Genomic DNA, 17,489 nt, shown 5'->3' with positions numbered 1-17,489 from the left:
TTAAGGAATACTCTATCTAAGTTGTTAACCCTTGCCTTTTAAGAGAAATATTAGAGTGAAACATCAAATCAAATACCATATTTTACTAAAACATCATTACTGTACAAAATGCTTTAAGGGACTGAGACATCCATGGCGATTAAATGGTGCATCCAAACTAGCCTCTCATTAGTTCAACAGTGTCCTGATCCTTTGAATAAATAGAAATTAAGTTATAATATTTATTATTTTGTACAAATGTGAAAGTGCAACAAGTGATACAAGAATGTTGTACTTTGTGCCAATATAGATTCAGTCTAAAAGGATCACTCAGAAATCACTTCTGCAGAAAATAGACATTTGATCTGTTTTTCCATATGCAATAAGCTTCTCAAAAACAAATTCAGAAGGTTTAAAATTTTGGCATAGTGGATAGAGTAAGAAAAGCACAACATAAGTAGCTAAAAGTAATTATTGTTTGCAAACTCCTGGGAAATAGTTTTATGTACAGAAATTAGGTTGGCATAATTAAACCAAGATAGTAAAATTAAGTGAATGTATTCAATATAATTCCTATCCTAAAATACACAATGGGATCAGAGGAGATTATTACATGCCATATTTCATCGATTCACTTATGATGTTGGCCAACATGGTCAATGTTGCACTGGTAAAGATGTCATTTCCTGGTGAATCAATATGGGGAACTTTGGTGAAAGATGACATTCAATGGAGGAGCATGATATGGTATAGTTGAAACTATGGTCAGTTAATTTGATACTCACCTTCCAATAAGACTTAGAGCTCACATTCCATTTAAAAATAACCTGATTTTGAAAAACAATGCTAAATAAAAGCAATAGGAAAGATGGTTATACCTAGGCCATGAGGCAGGTCATAAGAAAAATTATTAAATAATGATAGTGCCATCATGATAGTAGTCATATTCATCAGTCATCGATGTTTTAACTTGAGAAATATCTTAGCAAGTTTTGTACCCTGTGGTTTGGAAGGATACATAATGTAACAGTTAATGCTCTGACATATATTCTTTAACTTAAAAATTCAACTAGTGAGAAAAACTAGGATGAGGTAATCAGTGAACAAGCTCATAGCAGATTAAAGTCCTTCCTAGGGCACATAGACCACAAAGGCAAATCAATGCACCTCAGTTTTCCTTCCACAAGTAAAACTGGAATATGCTATAATTAATATAATTTGTAATCATTCGTTTCCATTAAAAACTTGTAAAAACTTCAGTGAGTAGCTTAATGACAGGGATGACCAAAGAATATTTACATTTATGTATGTATGTTTGCATATATTTATGAGTATGTATATGCATGGTGTGTGTGTATATACATACATATACAAATAAATACATATATAATCCATTCTATTACCTTAAAATTGCTTTTACCAACAAAAGGAAGATTTTAATTATATAAATTTGCAAATTGTTAAATAATGATGGTCAACATTTCATTCCATTATTGCATATGCTTTGAGATCAAAAGATTTTCCCATAATACTTAGAGAAGATGCATGCAAATAAAATACAATTAGAAACAACTTTTTTGTTTTACTTTTGTGAAACAGTACTGGCAAATCAAGTAAGAGGAAAGCACTCCCCCTCCCCATCACCAAATCATAAAAAGTGGATAAAAATATCTAAGATAAACTGTTGAGATGCTTTGTATAGTTATTTCTAAGCACCTCTCATGATTCTAGGATCATGGATATACTTACTACAAAATGCTTTTGGGGCTGAAAAAAGAAATAAACACAAATGAAACCAACTCTCCATTATCCAAAATAAAAGTCTTAACATTTAGATAGCTATTTTCATTTGATGACCATTACAGACATGACAATAGGTTTTACCATTCTTATTTTACAAATAGAAAACTTCAATATTAAGAATAAAGTTACTTATTGTCCTGCACCAGATCGGCTGAATGAAAAATGGGTTCCATGCATCACAAGATTACCTGATGATCCAAAATGATTTTGCCTTTTAGCCAATAGAACGTAAAGTCAGAGTGAAAGCAGCAATGCATCTAGTAATTAAACTAGCCTCATTTTATTTAGTAATACAAAGCCATATCAGGGGAGCACTTACCAGGGTCATCGGAAGGCATGTCAACAATCAGCTGGTCGCTGTATTTTCCATATAAGCCATTAGTGCATATGGCGACTATTTGAAGAACATAACTCATATTGGGTAGTAAATTATTGAGAATAGCACCCTAAAAGAAAGACATTATACAAACGTGTTATTCTCATAGGAGTACTAACATACCAGATATCTGTCCTCAGAAAGCTTTTTCTCATTTGTCAATGAAAACATTTATATTTTATTAACCTAAGAAGTTGTTTATGAGATGCTGTTAAGTTGAACTTATGATATTTGTAAATTTGGAAGATACTGAAAAACTAGACATTTATTTGCTCAGTTTTAGAAAGTTTAATTTTTAACTTGAATTCATCAAATTCATAAACGAGTACTCAAAACTGAAAATTAATATTTTGGACAATTAAACACATAGGATTGGCTTTCAAAAAATCAGATTTAGGGGCTGGTCCAGTGGCATAGTGGTTGGGTTCACATGCTCCACTTCAGAAGCCTGGGGTTCGCAGGCCCTGATCCTGGGTGCAGACCTGTACACCACTCATCAAGCCATGCTGTGGTGGCATCCCACATACAAAATGGAGGAAGACTGCCACAGATGTTAGCTCAGGGCCAATCTTCATCACCAAAAAAAACAAAAAAGATGAAAAAACATAAAAAACACTAGATTTAGTTTTAGAAAGTTTCACTTTTAACTTCAATTCATCAAATTCATAAATGAGTTCTCAAAACTGCAAATTTATATTTTAGACAAACATATGGCATTTTCAAGGAGCAAAATGTGAAAAACACAATGAGAAACCAATGTATCTCTTTATCTTAACAATATATAAGCCAGATAGTAATAGAATTATCATCTTCACATCATTATGAAATGAAAAATAGTATATTCCCATAAATTCCACAACTTTCCCAGTTCACAGAGTCTCTGTTCTAGACAAGTGAATTAAAAAGTTGCTAAGAATTTTCTCTCTTTTGCCCAGATGATATTCAACACCATGATAACAAGGATAGTTTTTGTTTAAATGCAGGTTCCTAGGGCTTGCAGGCCTCCAGCTGTCTGAGTGCAGAGTTCAGCGTCTTTGACCTGCAGTGGGGTCTTCATTAAGCCACACTCACACGGAGTTTTCTCAACTTCACCCAATCTATGGCCAACACTTCTCTACCAAGGCAAAGTTTAATAATGAGATGCTCATGTCACAGAAGGAATCCGTACTTTATTTTCTTTAATTCATGTGTATGGGTGGGGAGGAAGAGAGTGGATTCTTTCCTAAGGATTACCTGCTTCATGTCCCGAAAGTTCTGACTCAATTGATTTCACATCTGTTACTTGGAAATTCGAGGCAAAGAAAACACTTTCAAGTCCCCTACTCTATTTTTCTTGAGCTGGTATAGTATCATGGGGGAAACAATGCATGACAGTATTTGAGCACTGAGATTCCAGGCCCCATGCTTTCCATAACTGTAAGATCACAGTCAAGGTGTTTAACTGTTCTTTGAGTCTCTTTATAAGGAGAGGCTACACTGGATGATCTCCAGTTCCTACGTCTCCTCTAAGTGTCTGCTCTACATGCTGCGTGGCAAAGTCATGGTCTCCCTGGAATCCAAAACACAAATAAGAAACTAGTGTAACTCCCTGTAAGTTTAGCATAGTATGGTTTCTGCTTCCCTTCCTCTCCACTGGAGGGCTTCATGCAAAGTCTAACAATACACAATCGTGTGAATTCTTACCTTGAAAATTAATCTACAATCTTATCAATACATGAAACAATCGATCTCATAGTTACCAAGTCTTGATAGCCATCTGTCAAAAATTCACGCTTGGTTTGGTCTTCCCCCTCTAACTGCTGATACAGAACCGCAAACTTCTCAATCATGGTATCATAAACTACTCGAGGCCTCTCCCATGTGACAAGAAGGCTGGTATAATTCTCTGGGTCAGCTTGAACGTTTTCTGGTTCTGAACTACAAACTTCAGAGAGGAAAAAAAAGTACTGTTATTAATACAACTGTCAGCCTCTAGGATTTTAACAAGTAAAACTTATTCTATGAAAATTTTTGTTGTATTTTATTTCAATAGAAGATAAAAAGTTACATTTTCCCACTGGGGAGCTTTTGTTTATGCCATTGCCTGTATCTGAAATACTTCTTCCTTCCCTCCTGTCTCTATCTGTTCAAGTCCTACCTTCCCAATTCAGGAAAGGTCTTGGTCAAATGCTGTCTCCTCTGTTACACACGCTGTGATCTCTGCTGAAGCGATCAGCGTCAGTTTCACTTGCCTGTCTTGTTTTATCACTATTAATGCATTAATTGCATGTTCTCGTATTATTTTTTTCTGAACGAGTCTTAACTTCTCTAGTAGATTACAAACATAAGGACTACAGCTTTTTATTTCCATATTGCCCAGAACATTGTCTTGAATATATATGGCATATGAATTCATTTTTAGAAATAAAGAACAAAAGATATCTTCAAATTTACGGTGTTTTTATTTCTCTTGTTTGGTACCTGAAAAACATGTTTAGCTCAGGACGAGGAGAATTCAATTATAGAAGACAGTCTATCTCAGTATTTTTCAGACCTGCTGACAAAAAATCCCACTTTGGCATCTTAAATAGATTAAGCAATTAATTTCAGGGAATTAGAAGATCTGTTTGTCTCATCTGAAAAAAATCCTTGAAAATAGTTCAGGGACGTCTTCAAACGAATTCAAGCCCATGCTGGGAATCATGCCAAAAATTTACTCCCATCAGAAAGAGTCCTATGATACTTTCTGAGATACATTCATAATGAGATAGTTTGGACTAATTGCGAGAATAAAAATTATAAAATTATATGATATTGTGCTAATGAAGCAAAGTAATAAGTACAATTTCTTCATAGGTCAGATAGATTTGCAAAAGAGGGCAAGAGAAAGGTCTCTAAGGCTAAAGATTAATTAACATGCTCACAGAAGCCAGGCTTTGCTTTCAGGGGACACTTGAAGTTACAAAGCCACTGGCTGAGAACATATAGTTGACTCAGGGGAATCAGTCGTCACTGCTACAAAAAGTATTTCAAGGACTCTATGAAAATATGGCTTAACAGCATCAGAATGTGACCAAAAAGCCTTTTGTCTATAGTAGTCTGCAGTTTATCTCATGAACACAGGAGGGCACCCAAAACTAACAACTGGTCTCATAAATTGAAACAAATTTTACATATAGTATTTAGTATTAGCAATTTGAGCACATTTATGCTATGCTAGCAATCGTATATGAATGATTCAGAAAAATATAACTATATATACTTTACATAAAGAAATGCATCTACAACTTTATATGAATTAGAGAGACGCTTTCACTGTAAAAACTATGATGTTATTTTTGTTTATTGAGAATTTAAAATAAGGTTTTCCTTTGGGAACAAGAGGCAATTCTTTCATTGTCAAAAACATGAATTCAGAATAAGAAAATGTATTCTAATTTAGGTCTAGACTTCGTCATCGTTACTCTAGCTAGTGACACTTCTGTTAGTGTCCACCAGATGGCAGAAGACTATCAAATCATCTTAAAAGCGAGCTACTCAATATGCACTGTCATTGGAGGAACAGGCTTGTCTCGGCTTTGCTTCTTAATTCCCAAGTCCATTTTTAGGAGGTTGAAAGCAGTTCTGAACAATATCACTTGTAGATTCTGTCCTCCAAAAATCAATCCCACTTTTTAGAGAGTCGGAATGTTTTAAAGTGAACTATTCTCTTCCCCAAAGATGAAACTATCTTAAAATGCATTAAAGTTTTATGCATGTCCACAAAGCATAAAAATCTCGAGAAAAATATAAATTACCAGCTGCACAATACCCAAAGCACTACTATTTAAATAGCACAAACTACTTTGGTAGGATGTCTATGTTTATCTTGCCTTTATAGTAGAAATCAGCGGATACTTCAAATCTTAAGAATCAGCATTAATATAAAGTAGGACTCTAAAAAGAAAGTTGCATTTCCTTGCCATCAGGTTTTCATTCCTTTTCTTTCTTCTTTATAAATCTGTAGGAGTTTACTGGTAATTTGTTTAATAGTTTATACTTAAATTTTAATTATAAGTTTATTTTAAAAACACTCTTATTGTTTATTCATAATCAATAACAGTAATACACTATAAAGCCGAAGCTAAATTTTATGTTTTAGATGTTGAAATACAGGGATTTTATGGAAAAAAGATATAATACTTTAGAGTATATTCAAGAGAACAGCCTGCACTTCTGTATGTAGTCTGTGATCTTGCCAAATCATCACCTTTCTATAAAGGTAGGATTGGATCTTTTAAATAACAACCTAGTTAATTCCATATACACTACTTGGTATCCACACATAAAGCTGGGTGGCCATGAAATAAGTTATTAATTTGCGCTAAATTTTTCAGGTTTTCCTTATATTACTTATTGAAATTGGTTGAATTATGCTATTGGAAGGACATATACTCTATAAAGCACATTAACTGGATTGAAAGTCAAGAAGGGTTTTCTAGATCAACATATACAAACCACCAAGTGATATAATAAAAATATTAACAGTGCTCGCTTCCACTGCACATATACTAAAGTTGGAATGATACAGAGAAGATTAGCATGGCCCCTGGACAAAGATGACATGCAAATTTGTGAAGCAGTCCATATTTTTAAAAATAAAAATAATATAATAAAAATAAAATAAAAAATAGTAAAAAAATATAATTTCCTTGATTATGGGGAGTTCAGAACTGTGCTGAGGTCCCATTTCCTTCTTCAGGACTGACTCACACATCCCACTTCCTTTCCACAAGCTACATATGATCTAGGTCATAGTTCATGATTCTTTAAGGAACGCTGGCCAAGAAGGAGAATCTGGTTCCGGCAAGCCCTTGGCTAGGAGCCAGCCTCTGACAAACCTGGGTTCATGTCAAGTCACGTGGAATACAAGTAAGAGCTTCAGTACAAATGCAAAGGACCCTCACATCTAAAGAAGGAGAACGTAGTCTCCTTTAACAGGGAGCAATAAACGTTCTTACTTAAAAACTTATTTTTAACATTCAAATCTCATTCACTTGGTCCCAGGCACTCTTGACATACAAATAAGATGGTGCTGTCCCTGCCTTTAGGAAGCTCATTCCTATGATAGCCTCTGATCCTTCAACTTACTAAGCTATGAAATATAATGGGTCCATTTACAGAGGAATGCAAAATCAACTTGTAAAAAATCTGCCATTTAGCTCAAAGCGGGTTGTGCTTTTCAAAATTACATGTTTTTCCCACTAAAAGTTGTAAGAGCTTCACAAACTTTCAGCCGACACCAAGTCATTTATCTTCTCATTACTTCGGTGAATTTACACCAAAGTGAATCCGTCATACGTAGGCATGCACGACTTGCAGAGCAAGTACCAACAGATGAATAAGCAAAGCATTGAGTGTCACGAAGAAAAAGAAAAAAAGGTGGAAAGAGAAAAGAAAAAATAAATGAAGGAGAAGTACAAATGAGGAGAACATGATGACTCCGCGCTGCGACAAGTCTCTCAGCTCATCGTGAAAGCTGATGCAGATGGCCAAGGGGAGATACGAGTCCCCTTCTGCCTTTGCTGTTCTTTGTGCCCACCCTGGAAGAAGGGCAGGTGCCCTGAGGCGAAGGTCCAGTCTTAGCTCCATGGATTATGAGTAAAAATGTCTTTTCACCATGAAAAAGACACTGAGGTGAAAAGACAAGAGTGGTAACTCTTCGGGAGTAGCAAAGAAAAATAGCCTAATTACCTAAGATGTCACTAGGTTTTATCCAGTTATTTCCCACTGACTTCAAGTTTGGTATTTAGCACAGCCCATGACAAAAGTACTTTGTGAATGCACACTGATAAAGCCACAACATCCTTGTTTGAGGTTTATGAGCCTCACTTAAAAGCTACTGAGAGGGGCCAGCCTCATGGCATAGTGGTTAAGTCCAGCATGCTTCACTTTGGTGGCCCAGGTTCACAGGTTTGGATCCCAGGTGTGGACCTACACCACTTGTCAAGCTATGCTGTGGCAGCGATGCACATACAAAACAGAGAGAGGAAGACTGGCACAGATGTTAGCTCAGAGCTAATCTTCCTCAAGAAAAAAAAGAGGAAGATCAGCAATAGATGTTAGCTCAGAGGAAATCTTCCTCACCAAAAAAGAAAAAAAAAACCGAGATAGGTACTTTGACAACTACTGTGAGAGGAGCTTGAAGATTTACAGACTCAGAAAACAACCAATATTGAGGTTGTGAGTTCCCCAGAGGGAGCAGCAGATCTTAACAAAACTAAACATTGCCACAAATGTTAAAAATAATAACTAGAAATGATCTCATTGTTTTGTGGTTCTTAATGATTACATCATTCATTTTAGATAAACAGTCAAAACAAATCTCAAATTCTACCTAATTCAGTCAATCTTCTCTAGGGACACACAGTAACTCTGTCAACCATTCAACTTGTAACATATAATCTCCTAAGAAGTAAACAATCTTCATGTCACTTTTCTGTATACAGTTAAAGCATAGTGTGAACGTACCTGTCACCTCAATGAATGCTATTGACAACTACAGACCTTCAAGGAGGTGAGTCTACTGATGTATAATTCATCATGACATTTTTTAGGAAATTACAGAAAATTTCTCATAGCTCAAGTACAACATTATGCTATAAAGACACCCCTTTCATGCTTCCCTGCCTTGAGACATTCTATATTTTACTGTTTTTTAAAAAGTTTGCATTAAAAATATTAAAATGCTAGCAAATGAGATTTGAAGTGTGTTTATAATTCTATACAACAAACAAAGCCTTAAACGTGGAAATCTTGAATAATACCCCATACTTGTTGGGATAGCTTGCCTCTCTCTCTCCCCCTCTCCCTCTCTCCATATATATATATATATACATATATATATATATATACACATGGATATATACAATATAATACATAATGATAATATAATAATAAGATAATGAGTATATACACACACACTCTCTCACACACATTACAACAATAGTAGCTATAACTCTGGAGCACACTATGTTCAAGGAACTGTACTGCTTTGAAAACTTTAGCTCATTTAAACCTCACTATAACCCTACAAGCTGACCATTTTTTCTATTTCTTTTTGAGGAAGATTAGCCCTGAGCTAACAATCTATTTTTTTGCTGAGGAAGATTGGCCCTGAGCTAACATCTGTGCCTATCTTCCTCTATTTTATATGTGAGACGCCTGCCACAGCACAGCTTGATGAATGGTGCGTAGGTCTGTGCCTGGGATCAGAACCAGCAAACCCCAGGCCACCAAAACGGAGCACTGAACTTAACTGCTGTGCCACCAGGCCGGCCCCAAGGTGACCATTTTTAACTTTCATTTTATAGGTGAAGAAACTGAGGCTTAGAGAAAGTAAGTAACTTGAGAATTTTTATGTACCTAATAAGTATTAGTGCTGGGGCTTGAAACCAAAAGTCTATTGGACTTTAAACCCCAAGCTTTTTTCTGCTGCGCTTCAAGAGGCCCCTGCTTCCTAGTGGGAGAGGCTTGCTGTGGGATAAGGGGGCGGGGGAAAGCATCTGGGGCTTGAAGCCATGGGATAAAGCTGAACTTCACCTACTGGACACTCAAGCTATGTTTGTATTGTTCACATGTATTTCTCACTATCGCAGAGATGGCTTTTACTAACTTCTTCAAGGTAAGATGGTTCTATTAAATTCTGTGATTCTAGAAGAGCCAGTGTCCATTCCATGATGCCCAAAAGACCTGCCTGCCTAATAAACGGCAGCTCTACATAAAAATGCAAAAATGGAGGATTGAGGATCTGCTAAAATATGTATTCATTCACAAACATTTATTGAGTTCCTGCTATGAATGCAAAATGAATAAGATTTAGTCTCTCCCCTCAAGGAGCATACATGGATATACAGATATCACATAGTTTTTGCAATGTATTCAGTAAAATGTATTTTTCTACAATGCATTTCTTGAGAGGAGAATTCTGACAATTTTCATGCCACCTCTTACTTCTCTCTGGGTCAAAATGAGAAGTTAGATATTTATAAAAGCAAAATATATAAGCATAAACTGAATGTCCAAAACTGAGGAATTGGTTCAATAAAATCATTATGACTATTCAATAGAATACTACATAAAATTAAGAATGGTGTTTATATCAGTGAGTAAAACAAAATCAATAAACAGATATAGGTGAGTGGAGTCTCATTTTTGTGAGCTATAATAATATATCTTTAATTTAAGAGAAAGGTCTGGAAGGACATTCACCCAAATCCTCATAGTGGTTATTTCTAAGTGGTGACATTATAGGGGATTTTTATTTTCTTTTGTGTGCTTATCTGTATTTTCTACTTTTTATAATGTTCATGTAATAAAAACTTATTTTCAGATTAAATTTAATAAAGATTAAATCCTGAACATAAATTCAATTCTCATTCTCAAATTCAGTTCAAGAAAGTAGAAAGGAGACAGTGTGTTGTAGAGGCAGGAGTTATGTTCCCTTATAAACATAAAGCCAAGTGGAGTGAGCTTTGGAAGGCTTTAGAATCAGGAAGATCTGGTTCAAACACTGACTCCAGCCCTTTATAGTTCTGTGAACTTGGGCAAGCCACTTAATAGCAGCATCCTACAATGTAAAATGAGGAAAATGAGGCCAATTTATAAGAGTGATGCGAGATTTAAATCAGATATTGTATGGTTCGATGCCTGGTTGAAAACACTGGCTCACACAATACATGGTTGCTATGACTGTTGTTATTACCTTCAGCCTTCATCACTTAACTGTGAAAACAACAATGTTCTACATTAAACAGTTTTATTCTAAAACCAATGGGGAGCCACTGAAGGGTTTTAATAAAATAAAACTGATGAAAGCCCATGTCAAAAAAGAATTTTATTTATTTAATTTGTTATTTGGACATCTCGATTTTAGAAAAGGAGATGGTTAAATCTGTTCCTGTTTTCTAATCAATTGTCTATTATTTACCAGACAGGATGTTTTAGTATTTAGGATGGCTGGTAGAAATATAATTAAATTTCCTCACTTTGGGGCAATTTAATTTGAAACTTAATGTCACATTAAATGCAGCCATTCATCATTGTTGTCTTGTGCTCTATTTTCTGCTGTTGCTGCTAAAGGATCAACAATTCTCACAAATATCACATTAAAACAATAGAACTATGCTCTTTTAAGGCCTAATCTTCAAAAGCAGATGATTATTAAATTAATATTATACACGGCCAAAAATTCATTGCAGGGCTGAGATCAAAGAAGACCATGTACTTGGAAGGGTTTTAAGTCCCCAAAGCAAAGGCCACTTCAACTATTTCTTTCATGAACCAGGACACCCTCAGTGTTAACTAAAAAGGACAAGTCAGTAGATGCAACTGATTGTGTCCTCTGACACTGACAAAGCTTCTGACTGCTGAGTCAGCTTCAAAAGACACGGAGGGCACTCCAGGGACTTTCCCCCTGCGTTTCTCCATCGCCTGGGCCTGACAAGGACAAACGCCTTTTCCCCCAAAGAAAGAAGCCGGGGAAAAGACCTTTTCAATTCATTAATAATTCAGTGCCTTTGGTTTCAATGCCTACTAAGTGGTAGCTCTTGTCTGGGAGCTGCCAACACAAAGACACACTTTAAAACCCAAATCATGAGTCAAGACTTGGCTCCATGTACTAAACCAATGTCACCTCAATAAAAATAAATAAATAAACAAAATTTAAAAAAAAAAAAGAACTGCAAAAGCAAAGGAATCAAAGGAAGGATTTTTCTGTCTACTTCTACTGCCATCTTTTCAAATGACTATGGGACTTGCAAAAAAGAAAAAAGATCTGACAAGTAAAGAGTATACCGATGGGGGCAAATAAAAAAAGAAGACAATACCAAATATTAGAGCCAGAAATAAAATGTGGTTCTCTCATGGAGGTTTCTGATCGCCTCAACCAGAAGCTCTGAACACCTTGGCCCCTTGTTCGTTCTTCTCTTATAGCTCTCAGCACAGGCAGATGCCATAAAGTTGGAGGTGTGTATGTAGCTTTGCCATCTATTCCTTTGTGTTTTAGAAAATCACTTTCCTTACTGAATCTCAGTGTTTCTCATCTGCAAAATGGGGTTATTCATGTGGCAAAGAAAAGATATTTTTAATTGCCATTTTATAAACGTGGTAACAAATTCAGAGAAGTTAAATAGCTTACCTAAAGCTATAAAGCTAACAATCAAAATATTTTTAGAAATCTAAGTCTTGGATATTTTCCATTATACCACAATTACCTCCTACAACGCTGAATCTGTGAGGTTTGTAGGAAAATTCTATTTCAATACGTACCTGCTTCATGAATCTCCTCCTTTCCAGTATATGAAGAGAACACCTGCCTAGAGAACTTGTACTGTTGTTCTCGAAAATTATTTTGTAAGTAGTCCATCAGCATGACATAACCAGACTGTTGCATTGTAAGAACTTCACAGAAAACAGCCAACTGTAAAGAAGATAATTTAACATATCATTTAACATATTTGCTTCAAAAGCATCAGCAAATGCTTTAAAACAGGTATTCTGTACTAAAGCTTAGAAAATGATACTTTTTAAATTGCTTTAAATGACTTCATTTGTTTGAATTTCCAAGATTACCTGGCTTTCAGAGATGCTCACTGTATCTTTAAAAACAATCCAGTCAACGGTGTCCGTGCAGGGAGGAGATGTCAATGAGCCATTGTAAGTGTAATATTTGTCAGTTGAGTTTGGCAGAAGGTTCAGCAATATGAACGGATCTAAAGCAGCCTGTTTCCCTACAAAGTAATAACATACATCTCAGCTGGAATCCCAACACTGGAACTCAGCTTTTCAAAGCTTCTACGAAACAGAGACATACGCTTGGTTGTGTATTTAATCAGAACTGAAATTTTAGGAAAATTTTAGATATACTTCAAAAATGGTGATAAAACTGGCATATTCCAAACATTCTTTTTTTTTTTTAAAGATTTTATTTTTTTCCTTTTTTCTCCCCAAAGTCCCCTGGTACATAGTTGTATGTTCTTCGTTGTGGGTCCTTCTAGTTGTGGCATGTGGGATGCTGCCTCAGCGTGGTTTGACGAGCAGTGCCATGTCCGCGCCCAGGATTCGAACCAACGGAACACTGGGCCACCTGCAGCGGAGCGCGTGAACTTAACCACTCGGCTACGGGGCCAGCCCCCTATTCCAAACATTCTTATGTATATTAGGTTAGATGTTTTATCTTTACACCAGCAAGACTCTGGAAAGATTATATTACATACAGAAAATATTCAGAAATCATATGTCCGTCGCAATAGAGTAAAAGCATTTGATAAGAGTCAATACCAGTTCATGGAAAACAAAAACAAAACCTTATTTTGATGAAGATTATTTTCAAAAGCCAACATCATATTTAAGGATGACTTGTTGAAAGCTTTTCCCCTAGAGATAAAGAATGAGACAAGAATGTCCTGCTGTCACCATTTCTATTTAACACTGAACTGGAGGACCAGGCCAGTGCAACAAAGTAAGAAAAAGAAAACAAAAGTCACAAAGATTGGATAGGAAGGAATGATACCATCATAATTTGCAAACAATATGATTGTGCATGTAAAATACTGAAAAATAATTTACAGACTTTTAGAATTAATGAATGCATTTGGCAAAGTCACTGCACACAAGATCAATATACAAAAATTAATTATATTTCTATGTACCAGTATCAAACAATAGAAACTGAAATTAAAAACCATGTAACTTATAATAGTAATAAAATATCAAATACAAGTGATTCTAACAAGTGAAGTATAAAATATCTCTATTGAAAGTTACAGAACTTTCTTGAGGGAATTAGATAAAATCTTAAAATGCTGGGAAATACTTTGTTTGCGGGTAGGAAGATTCATTATTGTGAAGGTGTTGATTTTCCCCCAAATTGATTTATGGAGTCAATGAAATTTTAATCAAAATCCCACAAGGGCTTTCTGTGTGTGTGTGTGTGTTTACTGAAATGTTGATCTTAAAATTTAAATGGAAATGCAAAGAAAAGTTAAGACAATCTTGAACAATCACAAGGTTATTGGAGAACTTTCACTCTAAGATAAGAAGACCTATTATATAAAGCTATAGAAATCATGATAGTGAGATATTTTAGCAAAGATAGGCAAAGAGATCAATGGAAGAGAATAGAGAGCCCTGATCCACACACACACGGTCATTTGACTTATGACAGAAAAAATTACTGTGTAGTTAGAATGGACAGCCTTTTCAATAAACAGTGCTGTATCAACTTATGGAAAAACGTTCATCTTGATTCCCTACTTCATACAGTGAAGTTAATCTTGATTCTCTACACCATAATCACAAATCAGCTCTAAATAGATTGTGGATCTAAATGTGAACAGAATGATAAAGCTTTTAGAGGGGAACACAGAAAATTATTTTCATAACCTTATGGTAGGTTAAGATTTCTGAAATGGCACACAATGGATTTTAGTCCATGATAATCAAGATCTATTCATCAATAGTCACTATTAAGAGAGTAAAAAGCAAGACAAAGAGTGGAAAATATATTCCAGATAATATATATGTTATTACTATAACATGTATTATATAATATATATTATACTAAATATTCCAAATAGTATATATACACACAAAATTATATATTGATTTATTGTTGCTATATAGACAAGTATATATAACTTGTATCTAGAATAGAGAATTCTGACAGAAAATTAGTAGAGCTTTCCTGAATGGTCCATCTAGCCTTAGAACCCTGAAACAATCCAATTATATCTGTTTCCTTGGATAGTCTCATTTTTATTTTTGCATCTTTCCAATAGCACTTACTAATAGCACTGCCTTGGTCATTTAGCATTTTGTGTACCAGCCCTCACTCATATAGGCAGCAATCTACTTACCAGAGAGAGCTGTGTCTAACTCATTTTCCCATCCTCAACGACCCAGCCGTGGACATGTCCTCTGCTCCATCTAGTAGATTTAGGTCATTAAGATATAGTCCCTGAAGCCAATCTAATCTAGTCTAAGTGAGGTGGCACAACGTAAACCAGTAGTTTCACCCCTTATTTGAATCATCTGGGGAGCTTTCAAAAAAATACCAACATCCCAGACCCCACTGTAGAACACTTTAACTCAGATCTCTAGTGGTGGGGCCTGGATACCTGCATTTTTAAAAAAGTGTTCCCAGGTGATTCAAACATGGAGCCAGGGTTGAAAACCCCAAGAAGAGTGAAGCCTGTACAAGCTTTGAGTCTTTTTGAGCCCCACTGTGCTCATTATAAAATGAAATGACTGGACTAGATGATCTCAACCGTCTAGTCCAGCTCCAAACTCTATGAGGACTGGACATACCCAGAAAGGCTCAAAGAAAAACATGAGATTAAAAGTTAGATTATCGCGAATGCTATTTTTCCACAATACAAAAACTTTTAAAGGAAGTAGGAAGGCTGTTAATAATTAAAGTTGTAGATAACTGCTTCCAGTCTGAATATAAGACTGAATCTTAGAAGTAAAAACCTATTGACTAAATTGATAGTGTTGTGTAGACACAACCTAAATCTAGTTTTAATTGATTAGAAAACTCAAGTTATATTTGGATTAATGGATTAATTAGTAACTTCTAAAAGTACATCTTCCTCTCATCTTATGTCAAGATGAAATTGTTAGAATTCAGACTCAAAGTGTTCAGAAACTGAGAAAAATATTTATTTTTAATATGTGAATATTTTTCATTTTCAGATTTATGTTTTTAATATCTGAAAATTTTGATTAAATAAGCTTCTTCTTAATCATCAATGGACTACAACTGTTTTTCTGCTGAAGACAAATTTATCTTACAAATGTTCTGTGGGAATGTGGAGAATACTAATTAAGTAAGGAGCCAGAAATGGACTCACTGCTAAATTAAGGGGGAAATGATACCAAGAGAGCTACAGGCCAGAAAAGGAAAAACAGAGGTGAGACTTGAACAGGTATGGTGAAATAGAGAATTTTCTTGAAATTGGAAAAAAAAAATTAAAGCGGGGAAAAGTTAAGAAAGGAGAGAACTAGAAGAAAGTTTTTGATTTCTCCTACCCTTACCCCAATATGGAATCCATACTTCCTGCCTCTGAACTTCAACAGCACCTATCTAGTCTCTCTTATGGACGTGTTAACTATTTTGGCCCCTTTTTTGTCTGTTATGTACATACATGTCTTAAGTTTCTGTCTGATATCACAAGACTTTTCTATTATAGCAGTGCTTTTCAATTACACCATCATCTTATGAGAAAATTGGATTAAGTTGGTTTTTCGTGGCTTGCAAACACCATGTGCTTCATTTGAATAACCTATTGTTAACACAAGAGAGAATCACACCTGAGCCAACACTACTCTGTGACCCGTCATTCATTCGTTTAATTACTATCCATTTGAATATACACTGGTGATTAAACAATCAGTCAGATCTCTCTTCTGTAAGAGGTTGATAGTAGGAGAACTAACAGTTCTCTTTCCGTGGGCTCTGCTTGGGGAATATTAATGTACTATCTTTGTATCACTGCAACATCACCCTCTCTCACCACTCCATGGATAGGACAACGCCTAACACAGAGCAGGGACGGCAGAAGGAAGGGAAGGGAAGAGAAATTGGTCTGTCTCCTGGAGAGAAATATTTTAAAAGGAGCAACCAGCCAACGATGATGTAACAAGATAGACTTTATGATCTGGATGATGGTTGAAAAGTGTCGTTTTTTGGATAACTCACATTATATGGAGAATATGGAGCAGTTTTTGGGAGTTTAGCTGCGGTTCCAGAGTTAGTGTTTAAAGACAAGCGCTGCCTTTAACGCTCTAGGTTCCTAGCAGCAGGGGCAGGGGGCCAATAGTGGGAAGACAAGTTCACTGTGCACGGGGAGATTTTCTAGACTTTGAAATAGGACTAGATTTAACCTAAGAACTCTCAAAATGGAAACGTTTAACTTTAGGAATACTTAGCTTATTTAGTTTGGTCAGACCATATCTAACAATCATTCAAATCAAATTGACACAGCTCCTGTGTTCTGAAACACATAACTCACATAAATCTCTGCAGTATAGTGGAACAGACCTTGTGGACAGGCCAGGATCTAAAGCCTGGCTCTACCATCTACCAGCTGAACAGCTTTAAGTCTCCTTGCTTAGTTTATTGAAATATTAAGTATCCAGTGGGTGAGTTGATAGGCGTGGAAGATTTTATTTTTTGGCAAAAGAGGCGGGAAGACGTTAGTGCACCAGCAGCAGGGTAGAGAGACAGAAGATAGCGAGGGTAAAGGAGGGCAAACCAGCATGTGTTCTCAGCCAGACGAACAGTCTGTAAATTCTGCTTCTGAATTAAGAG

The 17,489-nt window shown here is 35.7% G+C and overlaps 1 protein-coding gene and 1 non-coding gene across 5 annotated transcripts in view; one reads left to right on the top strand and one right to left on the bottom strand.

Annotated features, from left to right (window-relative positions):
• PTPRZ1 (protein tyrosine phosphatase receptor type Z1) overlaps positions 1-17,489 on the bottom strand; it is a 177,244-nt gene that overhangs the window by 53,602 nt on the left and 106,153 nt on the right. For all 4 annotated transcript variants that reach the window (XM_044760653.2, XM_044760686.2, XM_044760730.2 and 1 more), the window contains exons 7-10: positions 12,749-12,906; positions 12,446-12,596; positions 3,898-4,082; positions 2,102-2,228 (exon numbers count right to left, since the gene is read on the bottom strand). In XM_044760653.2, coding sequence (XP_044616588.2) covers positions 2,102-2,228; positions 3,898-4,082; positions 12,446-12,596; positions 12,749-12,906 — 621 coding nt within the window. The remainder of the gene's footprint in view (positions 1-2,101; positions 2,229-3,897; positions 4,083-12,445; positions 12,597-12,748; positions 12,907-17,489) is intronic.
• On the top strand, positions 6,664-6,770 carry LOC123288352 (U6 spliceosomal RNA). The gene has a single exon (XR_006532024.1). It is a non-coding gene; the product is annotated as a U6 spliceosomal RNA (small nuclear RNA).

The sequence above is a fragment of the Equus asinus genome, chromosome 1 (genome assembly GCF_041296235.1).
Source record: "Equus asinus isolate D_3611 breed Donkey chromosome 1, EquAss-T2T_v2, whole genome shotgun sequence".
Classification (NCBI taxonomy): domain Eukaryota; kingdom Metazoa; phylum Chordata; class Mammalia; order Perissodactyla; family Equidae; genus Equus; species Equus asinus.
This window is presented reverse-complemented; position numbering and strand designations above follow the sequence as displayed.